The 19665-nt window shown below is 47.9% G+C and overlaps 1 protein-coding gene across 21 annotated transcripts in view; it reads right to left on the reverse strand.

Moving 5' to 3' along the window:
* Zdhhc3 (zinc finger, DHHC domain containing 3) overlaps nucleotides 1-19665 on the reverse strand; it is a 47036-nt gene that overhangs the window by 4616 nt on the left and 22755 nt on the right. For 7 of the 21 annotated variants that reach the window (NM_026917.6, NM_001372544.1, NM_001372548.1 and 4 more), the window contains 5 exons: nucleotides 18258-18382; nucleotides 13440-13536; nucleotides 12771-12852; nucleotides 9577-9707; nucleotides 1524-7547 (listed from right to left, as the gene is read on the reverse strand). In NM_026917.6, coding sequence (NP_081193.2) covers nucleotides 7389-7547; nucleotides 9577-9707; nucleotides 12771-12852; nucleotides 13440-13536; nucleotides 18258-18382 — 594 coding nt within the window. In that variant the 3' untranslated portion in view covers nucleotides 1524-7388. Of the gene's footprint in view, nucleotides 1-1523; nucleotides 7548-9576; nucleotides 9708-12770; nucleotides 12853-13439; nucleotides 13537-18257; nucleotides 18383-18886; nucleotides 19046-19665 lie in introns of those variants that run through there. The other 14 variants (NM_001372538.1, NM_001372546.1, XM_006512251.2 and 11 more) reach the window with 6 other exon arrangements.

Consider the following 19665-nt stretch of genomic DNA (forward strand, 5'->3'; position numbering starts at 1 on the left):
AAGCAGAACAAGCGGGCCTGGCATTGGATTTGCCTGTCACCCACGTACTGCCAGACCCCTTCCTACAAAGGCAGTGGTCTGCTCCTGGGCAGGGACCAGATACCCAATGGCCAAGTATATCTTGGCTTCTGTAGGCATGAGCTAGACTATCACCTATGAAATCACTAAGAAGGGGCTGGAGAGATGGCTCAGTGGTCCAAAGGTCCCATGTTCAAATCTCAGCAACCACATGGTGGCTCACAACCATCTGTAATGAGATCTGATGCCCTCTTCTGGTGTATAATAATAAATAAATAAATCTTTGGGTCGGAGTGAGTGGGGCCGGAGCACGCAGAGGTCCTGAGTTCAGTTTCTAGCAACCACATGATGGCTCACAACCATCTGTACTCATATACATAAAATAAATAAATAAATCTTAAAAAAAGAAACCACTAAAAAAGGGGCCCCTTGCCCACAGTAGGACCAGTAAGCTTGGCATGGGGAAGGCTGAGGGGTGAGGATACAGCACAGGAGATAAACATGCGAGGGGAAGCAAAGATGCCACATGCAGTGGGCACCAGAAGGTGCACAGGCCACTGTGGGTTCATGCAGTGGACATTCCACATGACCTCTCCCAAGCTGACCACTCACCTGCTGTGGGTGCTGACTGTGACTCGGCCCCCAGGCCACAGAAAGAAGGTGATGGGTAGGAAAAAGCCCCAAACAGTTATAGATACACAGAGATCAGACCTCCAGATTCATCCTTACAAAGGCTCTGAGCCCCCAGCCAGGCCTCTGCTTTCTTCACCTCTTCCACAAGCTAAGGGAATTTTCTGAGTTTCCCAGACAGATATCGATGCACTCAATCATGACTCAAGACCCTCTACCCCCAAGGAAGACTTCTATGGTCCTAATTTATCTCTTTCATGCAATTTTCTCCTGTAACTGGAATATGGCATATCCCTTTTGTAAGGAAGAGGTAGACACACAGACTAATCTGACTATACCAATACTCTAGCACTCTTCCCATAACATCTCAGGGACTTACGTTTCTTGACTTCTGTAAAAGCTATCAGTTAAAGAATCTGACCTTAGCTGATTGTGGAGGCAGAGTCAGGTGGGTCTCTGTGAGTTCCAGGACAGCCAGGGAAAGAGATCCTGTCTTAAATCAACCAAACCAAACCAAAAAACCCAATAACCAATAATCTGATCTCATGTGCTCTCTTCATGAGACATCAATAATGGAAGGTGCCAGTGGTCACTTTATAGCAGGGAAACGTTCCAGGAATGGACTTAACACAACCATCAAGGTCAGAATTGCCAAGACTCAAGTGGATCAGCAGCAAGTGTTTCCAGTTACAGGGAACCACAAATGTAACACGCCAGTGCCCCTCCTGCCTAACCCGACACAAGAGCAGTTGACAACAATAACTGACCTACAGTTTTCACCAGGGCCAAGGTCTGTGGTGGAACTATTTTGGAATGAGACAGAAGTGGTTTATCCTGAATTTGGTAAGTGTCTTAGAACCAACTATACACTTAAATGATTTGTATTACATTATATGAATTTATTCTCAATTAAAAAAATCTAGGTCATGACAAATTTAAGACTGAGGAACTGATAGAAATGGGGTAGAGACAAGTAGTAGAATGTGGAATCCCTGAAGACAAAAGGCAGGTAGAGAAAGCTCCCCCGAGGTAGAGGACAGTAAGAGTTTTGTTCTTAAGGAGAGAATGGGTTTCGGTCTGCCGCACAGTTCAAGCTGGCCTCAAACTCCGAGAATCAGTGATCTTCCCACCCTAGTCTCTTGAACAGCTAGGACTACAGGTGTGCACCACTATGGAGACTGCAAGTTTTCCCCACCCCCTCCTTTTTCTTTCCAAATTACTTTCTTAAAAGAGAAAGGAATTTGTTGTTGTTGTTGTTGTAAGATGTTTATCTTTGGTAACACTGAATGTCATTCAGAAGATATACAATTTTGCTGATTTTTATAAGTCTGACATTATTTTACAATGAGAAGTTCAAGAGAACCCAAGACAGAATTGACACTGAGTTATAATGATAAATTGAGAACTGGAATGTGCAGCAACGCAGTCTAAGTAACTAGTTCTATAAGTTGCAAGTGTGGCACTGAGAAACCATGTTTTGCATGACCCTGGGACATCCTGCAACCTGTGTCTTGCCTTAAGGAGAAGCACTTTGCACAGGACACCCCCCATGGGGCTGTTACCGTTGCAGATGGGGTGTATTTCTGTGGACTTGTCCACATTTCATGTTTTCACCATGGAGCAAGCATTAGTTTTTGTAATAAGAACAAGAATCAGCTAAGACCAGAGTTTTAATAGTCTCTGCAGGTCATGAAGACAGGCAGATGATGCCCTCCACCGCCAGGAACACAGGTCCTGACACAGACACACACACACACACACACACACACACACACACACACCCCTTGTGAAGGTGTCAGTATTAAGTTCCCGAGAGGCTGAGACAGCAGCCCAAGCTTGGTTAGAAAGTTATGCAGAAGCCAGGCGTGGTGGCGCACACCTTTAATCCTAGAGGCAGAGGCAGGCAGATTTCTGAGTTCAAGGCCAGCCTGGTCTACAAAGTGAGTTCCAGGACAGCCAGGGCTCTACAGAGAAACCCTGTCTCAAAAAACAAAAACAAAAACAAAAAAACAAAAACAGAAAGTTATGCAGAAGCAGGACAAGTGCTTTTTTTTCTCTCCACCAGGTGTTTTCCCCATTGTCTGACAAAGCCTCACTCTGTAGGTCTCAAAGTCAGGTGCAGAGGCAGAGCAAGCCCAGGATTACCACTGTAAAGTGGTGTGTTAGGATCAACTGGCCTGTGTGCCCACATTCCTTAGCAGCTATATATATAGACATCAGGAGTGTCAGCTTTGAGCAGGGAAAGAAAATAATCTAAGAAAATTGATGCATAAAACAGACCCCAGAGCTTCTTTTTCTAAGAGTTGTAGACTTAAAGGTGTCCAGAAGGCAAAGTTCTGCAGCCTGAGATTCACAGGTGTGAGCCATGTCAGGCTCAAGCGAACAGTGACTGACACAAGTGAGCAGGCCTCGGCCTCACCTGAACGGCCTGTAGAGTCTGACCGGTGAACATTGCACCAACACCCCAGCATGAATGTGTGAGGCCTAAGGCTCCCAAGGGTGGCAGGGACCACAGGCATCAGTTCAGGGCTTGTGAGACTCCTGGAATAGGACCCCAGTGCCAGCAGATAAGCTGGCCAGCATCCCCACAGCAAGCTCTGGAGAGCTGGTCAGATGATACCAACTCTCTCGAGCAGCAGCTCCATACCCTTCTACTGCAGCCCACAGCACGAAACGTCTTCCTGTTGCAACCCAGAAGATGCACAGACTCACAACCAAAGTACTCTGAAGTATCACGCAGCGGTCATGTATTGTAAGAAAGGGGCAGGGGCAGACATTGGTGACCCAGACTGGAAAAATCACAGCTCCTGTGCAGCTGTTACACACACAGAAACCAAAGCCCGCCCATACCATTCTACCTTCCATTTTTATCCAGTGCTTACAGAAACCATGAGAGTAGGTGATCATGTTCTACAGAGACCACACACTGAGGTTAGACAAGTGCTGAACTCCATCACCCCAGCTGAAGAATTCCAGGTGTCCTTTATTCCACAAGAGAGTTAATGGCGCCTTTCCCCTAGAGGGTTTCTAGCATGCCATCTTAGAAGTACCAGTCATCGTTCCTTTGTTTTTATTTGTCCGTGGGAGCGTAGAGGAGGGAGAAGGGAGTTGAAGGGCCAGGTTTGGGAGAACAAGCGGTTCAGTGGCTTCTTTCCTTTTCTTTTTTAAACAGAGGCTCACTGTGCTGCCTGGGCTGGTCTTGAACTCCTGAACTTAAGGCATATTCTGGCCCTAACTTGCTGAGTGTTGGGTCTACAGACACATAGACCTGGCTCTTTATGAAGTCTTTGTTTTTTGAGGTAGGGTCTCATGTACCACAGGTTAATCCTGAGCTCTCTGTATGGCAAAGGATGACCTTGAACTGACCCTCTTGCCTCCAGTTCCGAACTCGCTGGGTTTGCACACGTGCTCCTCCATACTTGGCTTCAGATAACCAGTTGGCCCCGTCAGTGAAGCTACAGTGGAAAATGAAGACCAGAACACTGCCAGTGGTTGGGTTGCTCAAACACTGTGTGGTCTGGAGAACTCACTGCACACTCCTCACAGGAAGGTTGGTTCCTTGGTTCTACCCTCATCTTGCTGGCTCTTCAGTAAAGGTGCCATTGGTCAAGACAAACTCAGATGACATGTTTAAAGAGGTCACAGGTAACAGAGTGGAAGGAGTCAGTGGTTCATCAGTGGGAGCATGCTGGCCTCAGATATAACATCCCAGGAACTAGTTTGCTGTACCTACCAGCAGTGGCAGCAGGGCTAACCTGAAGCCCCATCCCTATAAATTCTGAGGCCCTGAGCTTGTGCAAAAAAACCACTGGCCCTCCTTTTTTGCTGGAACTGCTTGTGTCCCTTGGCTAGTTCACCCTTTGGAACTGGTATACTTTGTTTTGAAAGAAGAGAAACTGAGAACTTCTTAGTTTGGATGGATAGTCCGAGCCCACCCTTCTACAGTGGAGTGTCTGTGATGCCAGTCTTGCATGGGTATTCCTTAATAAGCACTTGGGAATTTGCCTTCTTTGGAAGATTTCTCTCATCAGGATGCAAAGTGGTTCAGTCAGAATGAGCAAAAGCTAGCTACCCTTTAGTCCTGTAAGTCTTGTAAGGTCCAAGTGTTACAAAGGTAAAATGGTATTAAGGAAAGACTGGGCACACATTTCTACTGTATACATGTCACCAAGCTCATGCAAATATGCAGATATGACATGAAGAAATGGACAAGTACGTGGGTTACCCAGTCTACTGGCCATGTCTTCTTCACTCCTATTACCCAGTTACCATTCTGGAAGATGGGCGACAAAGGCTCACTTTCCAGTAGGCCACGGAGAAAGACCTTTTACTCCATCTAAAGGGATCAGAAGACTCAGGACAGAGTCATTTGTTGACACACAGCCTTGGTCACTACTGTGCTCACAGAAAAATTCTCCTGGCTTCAGAGAGAATGCAATGGTACTCACAGGCCACCCTAGGGTAGTCCTGTCTTGAGGCCTTTTTGCTGTAGTTTGAGCACTAAGGACCTCCACTTTGCAGCCTTTGGTTGTAATAATGCAGAGGGAGACTTACAAGGGCCTGGGCAGTAAGCTGGTCGCATGCCTATTTAGAGTGTGAGCTTTAATTTCAGGATTCAAATTCCTGCAGTGCCATCTACTGTGAAACCCCATAGCAAAAGCTAGAGCCATTCACAAAATGCCCTTAAAGGCTAAAGGCTATTTCCTTAGTTCCAGTCTTGGGGGGGGGGGAGAGGGAGAGAGAGAGAGAATATGAATATGTTGACAACAGAACCATAGCTGCAGTGTGCAGTGTAGCTGCTCTTTGCCACAGCAGATCTAACCTGAGTATTCGAGCAAGGCTGGACAGCTGGACCCTTCTAACCTGCTGAACCTGGAACAGGCCACACCTCTTTCATATAAACCAAGAGATAAATAAACAAAATTTCAAAGGCACCTGGAGAACAAATGCTATGAACTTCATCTAAACCTATCTATGTCGATATATAGTTATGTGTAAAACTCCACATGAGCACACACCCAGGATCTCAGCCTAAACGGCACAGCCGAGGCAAATCAAAGCCTACGGAGGTAGGGGAGGTGGCCAGTTCCTCAGTGTTGCCTCATCTGTCATCACTAGATACCATCAACAAGAACCCCCCAGAAAAACAGCACCTCGCACTGTGGGTATAGATGCTAGGCACTTTCTGTTGGCACAGCTTTTGCTCTCTGCTGGGCAGGCTCTGGCCCTAGACTCCAGAAAGACTGACCTCTTGGAGCCATAGGGCACCCTCACCAGCAACTCATGCAGAGAATTCTGCCTGCAGAAAGGCCATCCATAGCCTTTAAGAACAAAACTAAACTCCCTCAGCCTGCAGCCTGACACCACCTGCCCTTCTGCACAGGCCGTGGGGAGAGAGCAGAGCAGAAGCAGGTTTGGAAAAGGTTTATTGCATTGTTTCCATGTGGAAGCACTGACAGAGTTGGGAAGAGGCAGAACGTCCCACCGACTTCTGAAAAACCACAGGGCTACATTAACTTTCTTCCTACCCACAACTAGAATGAAAAACCTTATCCCCACCCCCACCCCAAGCAAAAGCTAAAAAGGGAGTTTTGTGGTGATTGCTTTAAAACCCACTGGTTTGGGGGACTTCATGGTGCTCAGGTTCCACGTGGCTGTAGGGTTCAAGAGCAGTCTTCTCTTAGCACCTCCTACATCCCCTGGTTCCTCCCTAGCTCAAGACCAGCTCTTCCCTGTGTGACTTTGCTTAGCAGTACCTGCTGATGGGAAAGCTTGTCTGTGTAGCAGGCTGAGAAGCAGGTGAGTAGGGGCTACCTGGCAACTCTAAGAATGTTACCTAACATCTACAACCACTTCCCAGACTAAACACACATAAGACACAGGTCTGTGCACATCTGGAGGACTTTCAACTCCAGAAAGTCTATGCTCATGACACGGTTAAAACTGAGATGATCCTGACAGGAGGTTGTCTGTTTCCCTCAGAATGACTGACATCTTGCTGGGAAAGGGCGGGAACTGGGGTAGAAAGTTGTTGTAGCTTGCCTGAAATTGTTTTCCTCTTGTGATTGTATAAGGCATTTTTGAACTGGGAAACATCTCTTTCATAGTCTTCCCAAAAGCCAGAGTGACATAATTGCTGATTCAGAATACAAAGGCCCCTTTACCTCTCCCACCTCCCCCAAGTCATTCTGTACACCCACACCCATCGATTTCTGAAACTGAGGCGAACTGTCCACTTGGGCAGGAGGCCACTGCACCAAGGACCCTTATGATGGCTCCAGCCCAATCTTTTCATCCTTAGGCTTCAAGGGGTTAGCATTATCTTCGAAGAGGTTCTGAGTCCTGCGGGCGCCAGTGCTGCCCTGTGGGCAGGAGGAGGTCAGGGCCCTCTTGGCTTTCCTACTGGGCCAGTTCATCCATACACAGCATCAGGGGCATTCAATTAGTAGAAGGGGCAGGGCCTGAGCAGCACCCTCGACGTTAGTCATGCTGACAGAGCAGAGAGGAAACAGAGGCCAGAGAAGTGATTTTAAAAGGGAAAAGAGCAGCTCCAGTCATCAAAAAATTGAAAGGATGATTTTTTTTTTAAAAATAAAACATGAGGACTTTTTTTTTCTCTGCAATGCTCAGCCATTTTTCTGAAGACATAAAAAAGTTTTAAGAGTTTTGGCCTAAACATTCACAAGAGCGGATGGGAGGTGCCATGATGTGGTCTGAGTGGCAATGCTGGTCAGGGTCCTTCAGACCACATACTGGTACGGGTCTGCCTTCCCTTGGTCTGGTGTGGCAAAGGGGCTGGCCCAGCCTAGAGAGAAAGGGTGGCCAAACACGGCTTTCATGTTCATCCATTTTGTTTTTTTAGCCCATCTTCTCTCTTCCTTTTTCAATTGTTCTATGCCCTGAAAACAAGAACAATCACACTTTCAGTCAAGCGCTCCATCTCTGCAGTTTTGGGAGGGATGTCCACATGCCTCAGGTGACCAGAGCGAACACTTCCTTTTCAAAGCAGGAAAGCTACTTACACAACGCAGCTTTCTTCGGACTCTCATAAGAAGTGTCACTAACAGTGGTTTCTGGTGGGCGTGTGTTTACAAGGCCCCGAGGGTGAACGGACAGTGAGCTCTTAGCAGGCACCTGGGCCACTGTTGCCAACAAGATTGACACTGTCTAGTTCTGAGTCCTTGCTGGGTCAGGCAATGCTCCGAGGCACCTGTGCATGCAAAGGCTTTGATGCATGACATTGAGATTCTGACAACTAATGGTGGCTGTCGGTGTGGTAAAGATGCATAGGAGAGCTGAAGCTACAATGACCACTTTGCAGACAAAAAAAAACAAAAACAAAAAAAAAAAACAACAACAACAAAAAAAAACATCAAAAACCCAAACAAACAAAACCTCACAAAAAAACCAAACCTCACAACAACAAAACAAGCAGCAGTGCAGTGGCTGCTCTGACCCTGTCTCACAGCCCCGAGGGTCAAGGAGCCACTGCTGGGCAGGGTGAGGAGACACAAAGGGGAAGGGTGAGACAGCAAGAGGCAGGTGATGAAGAGAGGAATCACAAGAGGAAGAGCGAGTTAGTGCAGGTTAGAGGGAGGGTGGCTCGCAGCCTCACTCACGGTGAGGAGGGTCTTCCCGGAGGAGCCTGGAGGACAAGGCAGTCCTCCCAGCCTGTGCCACTTTCCCTGCCAAGTCTCAGGAAAAACAAAAACAAAAACAAAAATGGGGCTAGGAAGAGTGTGTGTTTTCTTTCCTCCTTCAAATAGAGCTGTTGCGCTTCCAGAGAAGCAGAGAGCAGGGGCTGTCTGTCCGTTCTGAGTCTTGGCCAAGAATGGGGTGGGGCAGCCCAGGCTCTTCTCAGAGCCTGGGACCTGGGCGGGCGTCAGTTAGGGCAGATGATGCTCTCTCTCCCCATGAGGCACAGGCAACACAACTCTGTCTAGGGACAATCTTGATAAGGAAGAACTAGAACCAGACTGTCAGTCTATCTACTGCCCCCAGAACATGCCCTGGGGGACCTAGAAGTGCTTCCAAATGGGCAGGGCCTGAAAGTCACATTTGGGCTTCCTACAGGTTCTCTGTGGAGCAGCTGGTCCCATTTACCAGTTTGATATATGCCGGAATATACACCAAACCTTTTGCAATGACATGAATTCTTCTAAAAGAAACAGAGTGGCGAAAAGATGTCAAAAGCACTGGGAACCACCTAGAACTCACAATGGCACTCTGGCAGTGGGCAGCACTGCCCCCTCTCTGCTTCTAGGTCCACAGAGCTGTAGCACCTGAAGCCATGGAAGAAGCTGTTCTCCATCTACGAGCACAGACCACAGCTGAAAACTCCCTGGGAAGGTGGGTGGGCAGCACTCAAAAAGCCAGGAGCAAGCAAGAGGTTGAATCCAGGTCCCCATGATTTTTTTTTTTCCACATTCAAGGCAAAGTGCTGCCCACCCCATTTTCTAGAACCCAAAGCACAAACGTCAAGAAATGTCACATGAGAACCACTTCAAGGCTTCTGGGTATCTGTGGAAGGCCAGAAACTGGCTGTAGGACATGAGGTGAGTGGGTGAGAAGACAAGAGGAAGGGACGGGTAAGGGCCAGAATGTGCTGCCTTGGGGGCTCAAAGCCACTGTTTCCTGGATCCAGTCATGACATCAGTTCTAGAAGCTGATGTCTGGAAGCCTTGCTGGAAAGGACAAGAGCCTGGCAGAATGCCTGACAGGGTACAGTATATAATAAAGCGGGACTTGTGTTAAAGGCAACCTCTGGCGAAGGCTGCAGGTAGGGCCACTCCCATGCAACCAGGAGAACCTGCATAAACATGACCAGGTCACAACAGAAGGCACAGTGCCCTGCACCCTGAGTCCTCAGAACTGACAGGTGACCGGGTCCCCAAAGCCAAGGTTAGAGGAGGTGGGTGCCCTGCTTACCGTCTCATCTGTGCAGATGGAGTGTACTTGGGTCCCAAACATCACTGATGTGAAAATGAGGAAGAGCAGGGCCTCAAAGCACAGCAGGATGAGCAGGATGACTGTGGTGGGCGGCGAGAAGGAGCTGCACTCTGTAGGGAAAGCAGCGTGGGGATTGGACTGGCTGCATGGCTGCCTGCCTCACCCCACCAAGCTCCCACCCGCCTCCCGCTTACTCCCTCATCAAGTCCGCAACAGACTGAGCTGTTGGAATCCTCTTCCCTAAGTAGTGCAGCCCATCATCCTCAGACCACACTGAGGCCGGCTTGGAAGAAGCATTAGGCCTCAGGACACCTCAGGAGACCCTGCCTTTCCCTAGAGAACACAAGATGCAGGTTCAGAAGCCCCAAGTCCTGGTCTGGCCAGATCTTTCCTGGAGAGGTTTTCCCCCCACCCCCAAACTGCCCCTAGCTCAGCCACCCCATGCTTCCTTTGGGTCCCAGTGAGAGACTGGGGTAGGTCCAGAGGAGTGCCTGGTAGTCTGGGGACTTGAAAGGGGACTATTTGCAAAAGAGTGGTCTGCCTAGTGATGGGAGTGCCCCTCTTGCCAGGGACATCTCTGTAACTGAGACTGTCAGTCGCTCACTGGAGCTTCTACTGTTCTGTTTATGGTTGGGCTGGCTCTAGGCATTTGCTCACCCTTCCATGGTAAAAGCAGTGATGTGTGACAAGGATGGTTTCTGAGCAATGAACAGGGCCTAACTGGAACACACAGCACTCTAAGGCTCTGAGGGAGACAGTGTTTGAACAGGGAAGGAAAACTGGGCCACACATGTGATATGCTTTGCCAGCATCAACTCTGGTGATTGGTGCAGGTCGCTCAGTCTGGCTTGTAGGGATTGGTCTGCTTCCTCTGCTAAGGAGGCTGTATGGATCTTGACTATCTAGGGAGGTGGGATGTGGGAAAGAATAGGAATGACACCAATCACTGTGTGTGTTAGGGAGGCTGGCATCTCATCTGACATGCCCTCCTCTTATCTGCTTCCCTGGAACTTATACCTCCATATGAACTAACTTACTTCCTTCCTTCCTTCCTTCCTTCCTTCCTTCCTTCCTTCCTTTCTTTTTTACTTTTATTTGTTTGGGGTTTTGCTTCCATGTGCATATCTACTATTTATGAGCCTGATGCACATGTCATATCCCCTGGAAGGTAAATTCTCTTCCCCACCTGGGCAGAGCTTGAGGAACTGGCTGTGGATGGTTGCAGACAAGGTTACCTGGCTGGCCCTGGGTAGTGAAGGGTGCTGGAAGAAGCAGGGCTCTAAGTCTGACAGACATGAATAAAGGATAAGAACCTGACCACATTGATCGCCCTCACGTTCTGCCCTAGCCTGCCTTCCCCATTCTTTCCATGTGGAATTGGGATTACCTTTTCTTTCCTTACCTGACACCTGGCTCTCCCACTGAACCTACTTTAGGTTCCAGGCAGCCATTCAACCAATCTTGGATTGATGCCTGACTGCAGATCTCTGGGCAAGAGACATCCTGAGACTTACTTTCCCTTCAGTACAGGGATATGGATAAGAAGTGGTACTGGAACATCTATATACCTCACGTCAGCTGTGTGTTGTGTGATATGCAGTGTGTTTTCTCTGTAAGTTCACATCATTGTCAGCTGCCCTGTTACTAGGGGTAGAGCCAGAGAGGCTCTCCACCCCCACCCTTCTTTTGCCAGGCCTTGAGAATTTCCAACGGGAACGAATCAAGGCCCAAGGAATAGAGAGCTCCCCAACTCTTACTTGAATGCTAACTCCAAGCACCCATCCTGGGGCACAGTTCCTTGAGCCTCTTGTACAAAATCTATTCTGGAGTGGGAGCCTGGACTCCATTCCCTCCATTAGGAATCTGGCTGGGAGGATGCTGGCATTGAAGGCAGTAAAGTTTGAATGCCTGCTTGACCTCACAGCTTGAACTTCAGGCTCTTTTCAGTAAAAGATCTTGGAATTATGCTCATACTCTATACCCAGATTTTTATCATCTATAAATAAGGAGCATTCTCCTATTCTGGGGATTGTAGGGTCTGCATTGCTCAAAATACACTCTGCACATTTCCTAACTCCCACAGGGCTCTAACAGCCCAGTCAGCATGACCACAAAGCAAAGACAGGCAGTCATTTGTGACAGTCTGGGTTATGCTAGCATTGTCCACAGTTAACCTGACACAGGAGGGAGGTTTGTGATGATGGAATGACCTCATTGGACATCCTATATCAAGTTGACAAGGCCACACCAGAATTGACTTGGATTGCCAGGGCCTAGCCAAATATATGTACTTTTAGAATGCTCACCAAGTGAGCAAGAACTGGCTGGACTCACTCACTTCTGCAGATGGTATCCTGCTTGTCCCTTCCCTCCTCTCAGAACTAGAAAGGGGTTCCCTGGTCAGGACATCCGCCTTGTAGACTCTGAGTGTGAAAGTTCTAGCCCTACATATGGCTGCTTATTATTTTTTTTCTTTCCTACCCCGGTTTCTCCCTGTTTTAAATCTGTACATTTAAATGGAATATTTGTGAAGCAGGGAGACATGGTCTATGATCTTAATCTAAGTTAGTATTATCAAGACAAGCAATCTGAAACAAACTACTACTACTACTACTACTACTACTACTACTACTACTACTACTACTACTGCAACACACACACACACACACACACACACACACACTCACCAAACAAAGTTAAAAACCCTTATGCCCTAGGCAAAAAGTTAAAAATGGATCTCTGGGAGAAGACTGGGGTAAAATGACCTTGATCATAGTGCCCTGTTTGGAGCCAGGGTGTTGCTTAGGGAAGGAAAGCTTGCCTAGTGTAGCCCTGGGCTCCATCGCCAGCGGTGAAAAGAGTAAAGCAAGTGCCTTGCAGACCGAGCCTGCCCTCCTCAGGAGCCTGGCCTCCCTCTGCTGACCTGAGCATGCTCTCTCTGGAGACATGCTCAGTTTGATCCTGTCCAACTTAGTAAGTTGCCTGTCTAAACTGAAGGGTCTGTTTCTTTTTATAAAAAAAGACTAGTGCCTCTTAGGGCCTGATCAGTCTGTAGGGTTTCAGAAGATGTAATAAAATGAGGCTGGGCTGGCACTGCAAAGGGAACAGGATCCCAGGCCACTCAGGTCTTATACCCTCTCTACCAAAGGAAGGGAAACCCTGGCAATACTTACTTGTCCAGTCTTCTTCAAAGCAATGCAGGAAGTGGAATCCCACCATGATGAGGGCGTGCAAGGAAATGAGAGCTATGTACATCTGAAACAGGAAAGCAGTGCTGAGCCATTGTTGGGAAAATCTCCTAACTATGCAGCCTCCTTGAGCAGCTACTCAGAACATGTTCTACATGAATACTCTGCTAGGCAGAGGCCAGAAAGGTAGCTGCGGCTCCTCCAGTCCACAGACCCTCTATTTCTTGTTCTCTGAGAATATGTGGAACCAGAACAGATGCACAGCCCAAACACAGCATGACTCAGGCTGTGTGGGGCACATGAAATCTTATGCTGCTTCTAACTTAAAAGGTTAGAGTGCCAACTATTCTACATCTACTTGTAGCTCAGAGTTTGAGCCACCAGCAACACTGTCTTCTTTAGCTATGTGGGCCTAGTGCTCTAGTGGTACCCAGAACATAGCACTTGCCTCCAGCTAGTTAAACCAAATCAGCTTTCTCCATGCACAGAAAGTGAAGGACATTTGTTGAGCCAGAGAGATAGTGAGTGAGAAAGCAGAGAACCACACAGTAGGCAGTTTTCTCAACAGCAACCAAGACTGCTAAGAGTGCTGAGGTTTTCCAAAGAACTAATGAGTGCCCCTGCCTCGTGGAGGCAGAGTTGATGCTGACTTACTGTGAATAGGACAAAGTACTTCTGGTTGTTCTCGCCGACACAGTTGTTGACCCAAGGACAGTGGTGATCCATCTTGCGAATGCACCGCTTACAAACACTGAAATGACCCATAATTCAGACCTTCAGCAGGGGTAACCATCATACAGTTTGAAAACAAACACTACACAAGTAACAAAGCAGCGGTGCTGGGGTGACCCAGAGGGGAACACTGGAATTCTGGAATGCAGAGTCAGGACTTCCAGGGTCAGGTCACTCCTCACTAGGGTCGAAGCATTTGCTTCCAGGGCATCTGCACACAGTAACAGGTCAGAACTGGCCCACGTAAGAGACTATTCTGAAGCCTCATGAAACTTAGAAATTGGGGTCCCGAGGAGGCCAAGTGAGAGGCGTTTGGGAAATGTTACTGTAGGACAGGATACTGGGCAGGGCTGGCAGAAGTTCCAGATGTTCTAGCAGAAATGGAATATACTTTTTCAAGCTGCAGGAACTGTAGTAGCTCGGCAGACTTGGGTCTGCTGGACTACCTTACTCAAGTCGGTGGGTTCCTGTCAGTCTGACTAAGACGAGTGGAGGCTTCATACTGCTCTCTACCCTTTTTCTTCCCCATCACTCCAAAGGCCTCATCTCATGACACAGTGCCAACAGGCACTGCTCAGAAATCCTAGCCTGGTTCCATGATCTTCAGGAGCAGGAAGGCAAGGCAAGAAAGAAAAGGAGGTCCAACATGGATGCAGAAGCAAATAGCCAGGCCCAGCAACTATACCACTGGTCTGTCTGCTCTGTCTCTTTTGTTACCAGCTCTAAAAATACACATGAAAACACATGTGAATTATGTATACAATAAATTAACACTTTTTTGTTTGTTTTTTTCAAGACAAGGTTTCTCTGTGTAACCTGGCTGTCTTGGAACTTGCTCTACAAACCTAGAACTCAAGAGATCCACCTACCTTTGTCCCCTAAGTGCTGAGATTAAAGGTGTACGTCACCATGCCCGACCTCCCCATAAACAATTTTAAAGCAGGCAAGTAGTGTAGAGTGGTCGGCTCGCTATGTACCAGGCCTCTGCTCACCATGGATGGAATCACCACATCCTATTTATCTTATGGGCATACAACCCAATGCAGTGAGCTCTAGGGTCCTTCATCCCTACTCATTTGAGGAACAAACTCCTGAGAGTAGCCACTTCTTGCCTATGCTCCTCAGCAGGTCCTCTTCCATCCTACTTATTTCTAGGGCAGCTTTCAAGTACACACTTAAGTCAGTGAGGGTCCATTGTAGAGAAGCACCAAGTGGCCTCTGGTTCTGTAGGCCATGGATATTTTAAACAAGTTCGCATAGCAAAGCCACCCTTCACACTCTGAAGAAAACAGGTGTGGAAGAGCAGGAAGCTGGGTTTCACAAGGGGCTAAGATGTGTTGGGCAATCAGGTTAGACAAACATATGCTTGAGGGAGTAGGGAAAGTCTCTATAGCTCTTGGGGGTGGCATAGGTAGGTAGTTTCTTGTTTTCAAGAACATGAAGTGCCAGCACAGCACTTGTCTTCTCTGTGGGCCAGACAGCTTCAGGCAGGGCAGGCAGGGCTCCAGGCCCAAGGCTGTAGGGACTGAAGGCGAAGCAATGGTCACTGAACACAGAAGATGCTCTACAGAGAGATCTTTTCTGGTGCTAGGCCTTCTAGATTTCCCTCACTACTCCTATCTTTTATACCACTGTTTTAAAAGCGATACTTTTCCCTTCTACTACTTCCTTGCCACATTTCAGCCCCCAGATCTCAGGAGACATTGACAAGCTCTCTCTGGCTTATATACATTAACAGGTCCACTCTTGGGTTGTATTCCACCAGGAGGCACAAGGAACAATCTTTGGTGTGTAGCCTTTAAGCAGGTGCTGGGCCAGCATTAGCCACACAGCCATGTCCCACAGGAGCACTTAACCACACTGTCATGCTGCTCAAACACACCTTTCCTGACTCCGTGGAGGGACTCTGGGCTTAGCCTAGTTGGGTCTGATCGTGACGGCAGGAGCTCACACAGATAAGAAGCAGGCAAGAGAATGGGTGGAACCCCAAGACAGCAAGGGAGAGACAGAGGGAGCTATGCTTTCACACATAGGATTTCATCACATACCTCACTATCTGAAAAAACTGTAGGCAAGGTAACAGCATCCCATACTCTAGATTAACACAGCTCAGAAGAGACAGTGTAGCCAAGGAAAGAACAGAACAGGGGTCCAAGGGCAGATCTCCATGTTGTGGCTGGACAAAGAAACAGGCCCTCCAAATCAGCCTAGGCCATCATCTTGTTCCTCAGGTGAGCACCAGGTCACAGGACAATGTATTTGGTGACGGTGGGGATTGGAAAACTAAGCAACTGGAGTCCGTCAGGGTTCTAGGAATCTGCTGAGGATTCAGCCTCAGTGTGTGTATGTGTGTGTGTTGGGAATGGGGGTTACAGGAAGCCTGGGGTGTTAGGCCCCGTCAAGCCCAGGCTTTGCCTTCCCTGGGAACGTATCATATAAGCCCAAGACCTTGGCTCTACAACAGCATAAACCCCTAAGGGATTCCACATGGTCTCTGGTCCTTATAAATGGGAGAATGAAACAGAATGAAAGCAGGAAGCTGGGTCTCAGAAGGGGCTAAGGTGTGCTGGGCAACCAGGTTAGACAAATACATGCTTTGAGGGAGCAGGGAAAGTGACTAGTCTGGGGTTGTAGGGCTTCTGCTAGGGGGAAAAGGCCTGCCTATAGATGCAGGGCTACAAGGCATACTCTAGACCAGTGGTTCTCGATCTGTGGGTCTCGACCTCTTAAAGGACCCTTTCACTAAAGTTTCATATCAAATATCTTGCATATCAGATAGTTACACATTACAATTCATAAGAGTACCAAAATTACAGTTATGAAGTAGCAACAAAAATAATTTTATGGCTGGGGTCACCACAACATGAGGAACTGTATTAAAGGGTCACAGTATTACCACAGTTGAGAACCACTGCCCTAGATGGAATGTTTTGTGTTTGGCTATGATCCCCACCAGAGTTCTGGGAATGTAGACAATATCTACTTCTACAGATTCTACCAGAAGCAGGGGAATACAGAAAGAGGTACAGGTGTGGAACTCTATCTGAAAATAAGACTAAGACAGACAGACAGACAGACAGACAGACAGACAGACAGACACACACACACACACACACACACACACACACACACACTTCTCTAACCAGGACCATATAGTAGCCTCTGAGCTAATAGGAGCTAATAGACCATCAACCTACCCAATATGTGTCATGTTCTGAATAGCCTGGGTGACCATACACTACTATAAAACAACAGCTGTCAGCACCCATTTTCTGGGGCAGACACAGGCAATCAGTGCCCTCACAAGGTTACTCTGAATCAGCAGTTCTTGCCTTGCTCTAACTGTTTACTGGCACTTAGATGCCCACTCTGGATGGTTTTGGGGTGGAGGTGAAGAGCTGGTGGTAGCTGAAGTAAAAAAGAGAACACCAGATAAGGAAAAGAAAAGCACCACTATGCTGCCGAGAAAGCTGTTTCCTGCAGTTAACTCTCCGGTTCCTGGCCTTTGTATCTAACCACCTTCACCACTATGGTGCCGAGAAAGCTGTTTCCTGCAGTTAACTCTCTGATTCCTGGCCTAGCCTTTGTATCTCTAACCACCTTCACTCACTGCTGGTCACTCATAGCTATTTACATTCAGTCCTCACAATGAGGAAGGGACTTGGCCTGAGAACTGCCCTGGATTTAAAACACTAACCTCTCCAGATTCAAAGTCAGGCCTCCAGGGTGGCAGAAAGGTAATAAATGCCATCTCAGTCACAAGAAGCAAGACACACACCTCAAAGGCAAGTTTAACCCAAGACGGAGCTCCTTAGGAAAAGCAGAGCTTACCCATCAAACACTCACAGCTGCCTCTGTGTAAATCAACTTCAAACTGGAGGACCTAGGTAAAGACTGAGCCCCATGAGGCTCTAGAGGCAGAATGGGCAGGATCCAGACCTATTCAAGTATCCACTTGCTATGTGACCTTAAAGCAGTCATTCAACACCATGAGGCTAGCTTCCCCATCCAGGGCATCACCCATCAGACAATCTCTTATCTCTAGGAGTGGCAATGAAGATAGAAATGAAATTGGTGATGATGAGAGAGAATAGACTAAGGAGTTGACTCAGGGTAGACTGAGGTGACTGACACATGAGTGACAGAAACAGATACTTTCACTGAGACTGCACAAGAAAGTCAGCTACTCAGCGATCTCTCACTTATTCTCAATCTCTCTCTGCAGTGCTTCAGGCGAGCAAAGCAATTTCCTCCAAACCCTTCTCACTTCAAACATATAGTGTGTTGTGGAGATAACCAAATGACACTATGGGTCTCTGTAATTTGTCATTTATAACTGTAATTCCTTCTTGTAATAAAGAAATGCAATTTTTAGCTCCACATCGCCTCATCAAGAAGACCCAAAGAACCTTGATGATACAAAGGGAACTCGCAAAACAGCTCAGAGGGAAAGTGGACTTCTGCTTAAGAGCTGTGCTTGTCACAAGCTCTGCAAGTGTTACTTCACGGAAGGTCTGAGCGGTGCCTTTGTCTCAAGTACTGGACACTCAGATTTGGCAGAGCTTTGAGTTATCAGGAAATCAGAGTCTCTCAATCTTACAGACACTCAAAGAGAGGTTTTATCAGGCATCCCTTGCCCACTCAAATGCCTTTTCCAACCTAGTGGTCACTCCTTGCCTGGGTGGGACACTCAGAAGTCAGTCCCAGTGCTGGCCTGGTGCTGTGGAAAGTCCACGGTACCTGCAGTGGTGTGCCCGGTCGGGCTTGATGCTGCAGCACTTGGGACACTTGTACACCACCTGCCCAGGCTTCAGCTGAAGGCTCTCGATGAACTCTTTAGTGGCATTTCCTTTGGGCACTGCCCCCTAAGAGAATAGGAAAGGCATCAGGGTCAGTTGTCACTCTGTTAGTGGAGGCAATTATGTCAAAGCCCCCACACACATGGGGTCTGTGTTCCAGATCACAACAGGCCACACTGACCTTGGGATTAATGTTTTGCTTTCATTAGTCAGCACTGTTTTTGTTGATCTATTCTTCCCCCCTGGGAACATCACGGTAATGGTTGGGCTGTCACTTCAGAGCACTGCCTTTGGGAAGGGCCACTGCTGAGAGGCATATCCCACAGCTCACCTCTTCCATGACAAAACAAGCTGCCAGATATTCAGTGGGCTCTGCTTTGCTTGGCTTTTTACCGGGGTGACTATTCTGAAGGATGGGCACTCTGTATTCAGTGACAGGCACCTTTGGTATCTGACATGTTATTCCACACTGGTAATATAATATATTAATACTTCGTACTCTGGTTCTGGAGTCTGTTTGGACTCTGCACACATCTGAACAGGACACAGACACGCCACCAATGCGTGCAGGGTCTCAACAGCCAGCGGCACCAAGTACCTACCTTAAGCTAAGTCCTGTGCTCACCATTCGTCACTATGGACTCAGTCTCCAGGATTTGTGTTGTTTTCCTCCCATGTGTCCACCTTGCCTCCCCCACAGATGCTGGGGTATATGTGCTGTGGAAATTACTGTATTAAGAGATCAGAGGCAGTAGCAGCCAATAACTAATAACCAGGGGACAGAAGTTTTAAGTCACTGGTGTCTAAGGGCCACTGAGAAATGGAAGGGCATGCTCCAGAGAGAGCTGTGGGACAAAAGTGACTGCAGAGGTCATGTCAGGCCACAGGCTGTGGGGTGTGGGTTCTCTCTGGGTGGCCCAGTGTCATCAGTGTTACAGGCAGAAGTGTAGGCCCCTGTGCTTTGTGAGCCAGATGAGAAGACTAACAAGACTGACTATTGGTGGTTCACTAAGGACACAGCAGAAGTGGAGGGGAAAGGCGGGTACCAGACACAACAAACATGTAGAACAGAACTAGCTAAGACTGTGGGTGAGGTGGTGACAACAGAGAAGCACCAACAGGGGGTAAACGTGCCAGCCATAGCAGAGTAGCAGAGAAGCAGCTGACCCAGGAAAAGGTGTCCAGCAGGATGCCTTAAAATATGGATCAGGAAAAAAGGAGTAAGCAGTGGCACAGCACAGGGCTACTACCCAGGTCTGCTTTAAGTCTAAGTCCCACACTTGACAGTGGTGTAGCCACAACAGATGTCATCACTGTGCCTTTGCTTCCTATTAAGTGGCCCATTCGTC

This window comes from Mus musculus, chromosome 9 (assembly GCF_000001635.26).
Source record: "Mus musculus strain C57BL/6J chromosome 9, GRCm38.p6 C57BL/6J".
NCBI classification, from domain to species: Eukaryota; Metazoa; Chordata; class Mammalia; order Rodentia; family Muridae; genus Mus; species Mus musculus.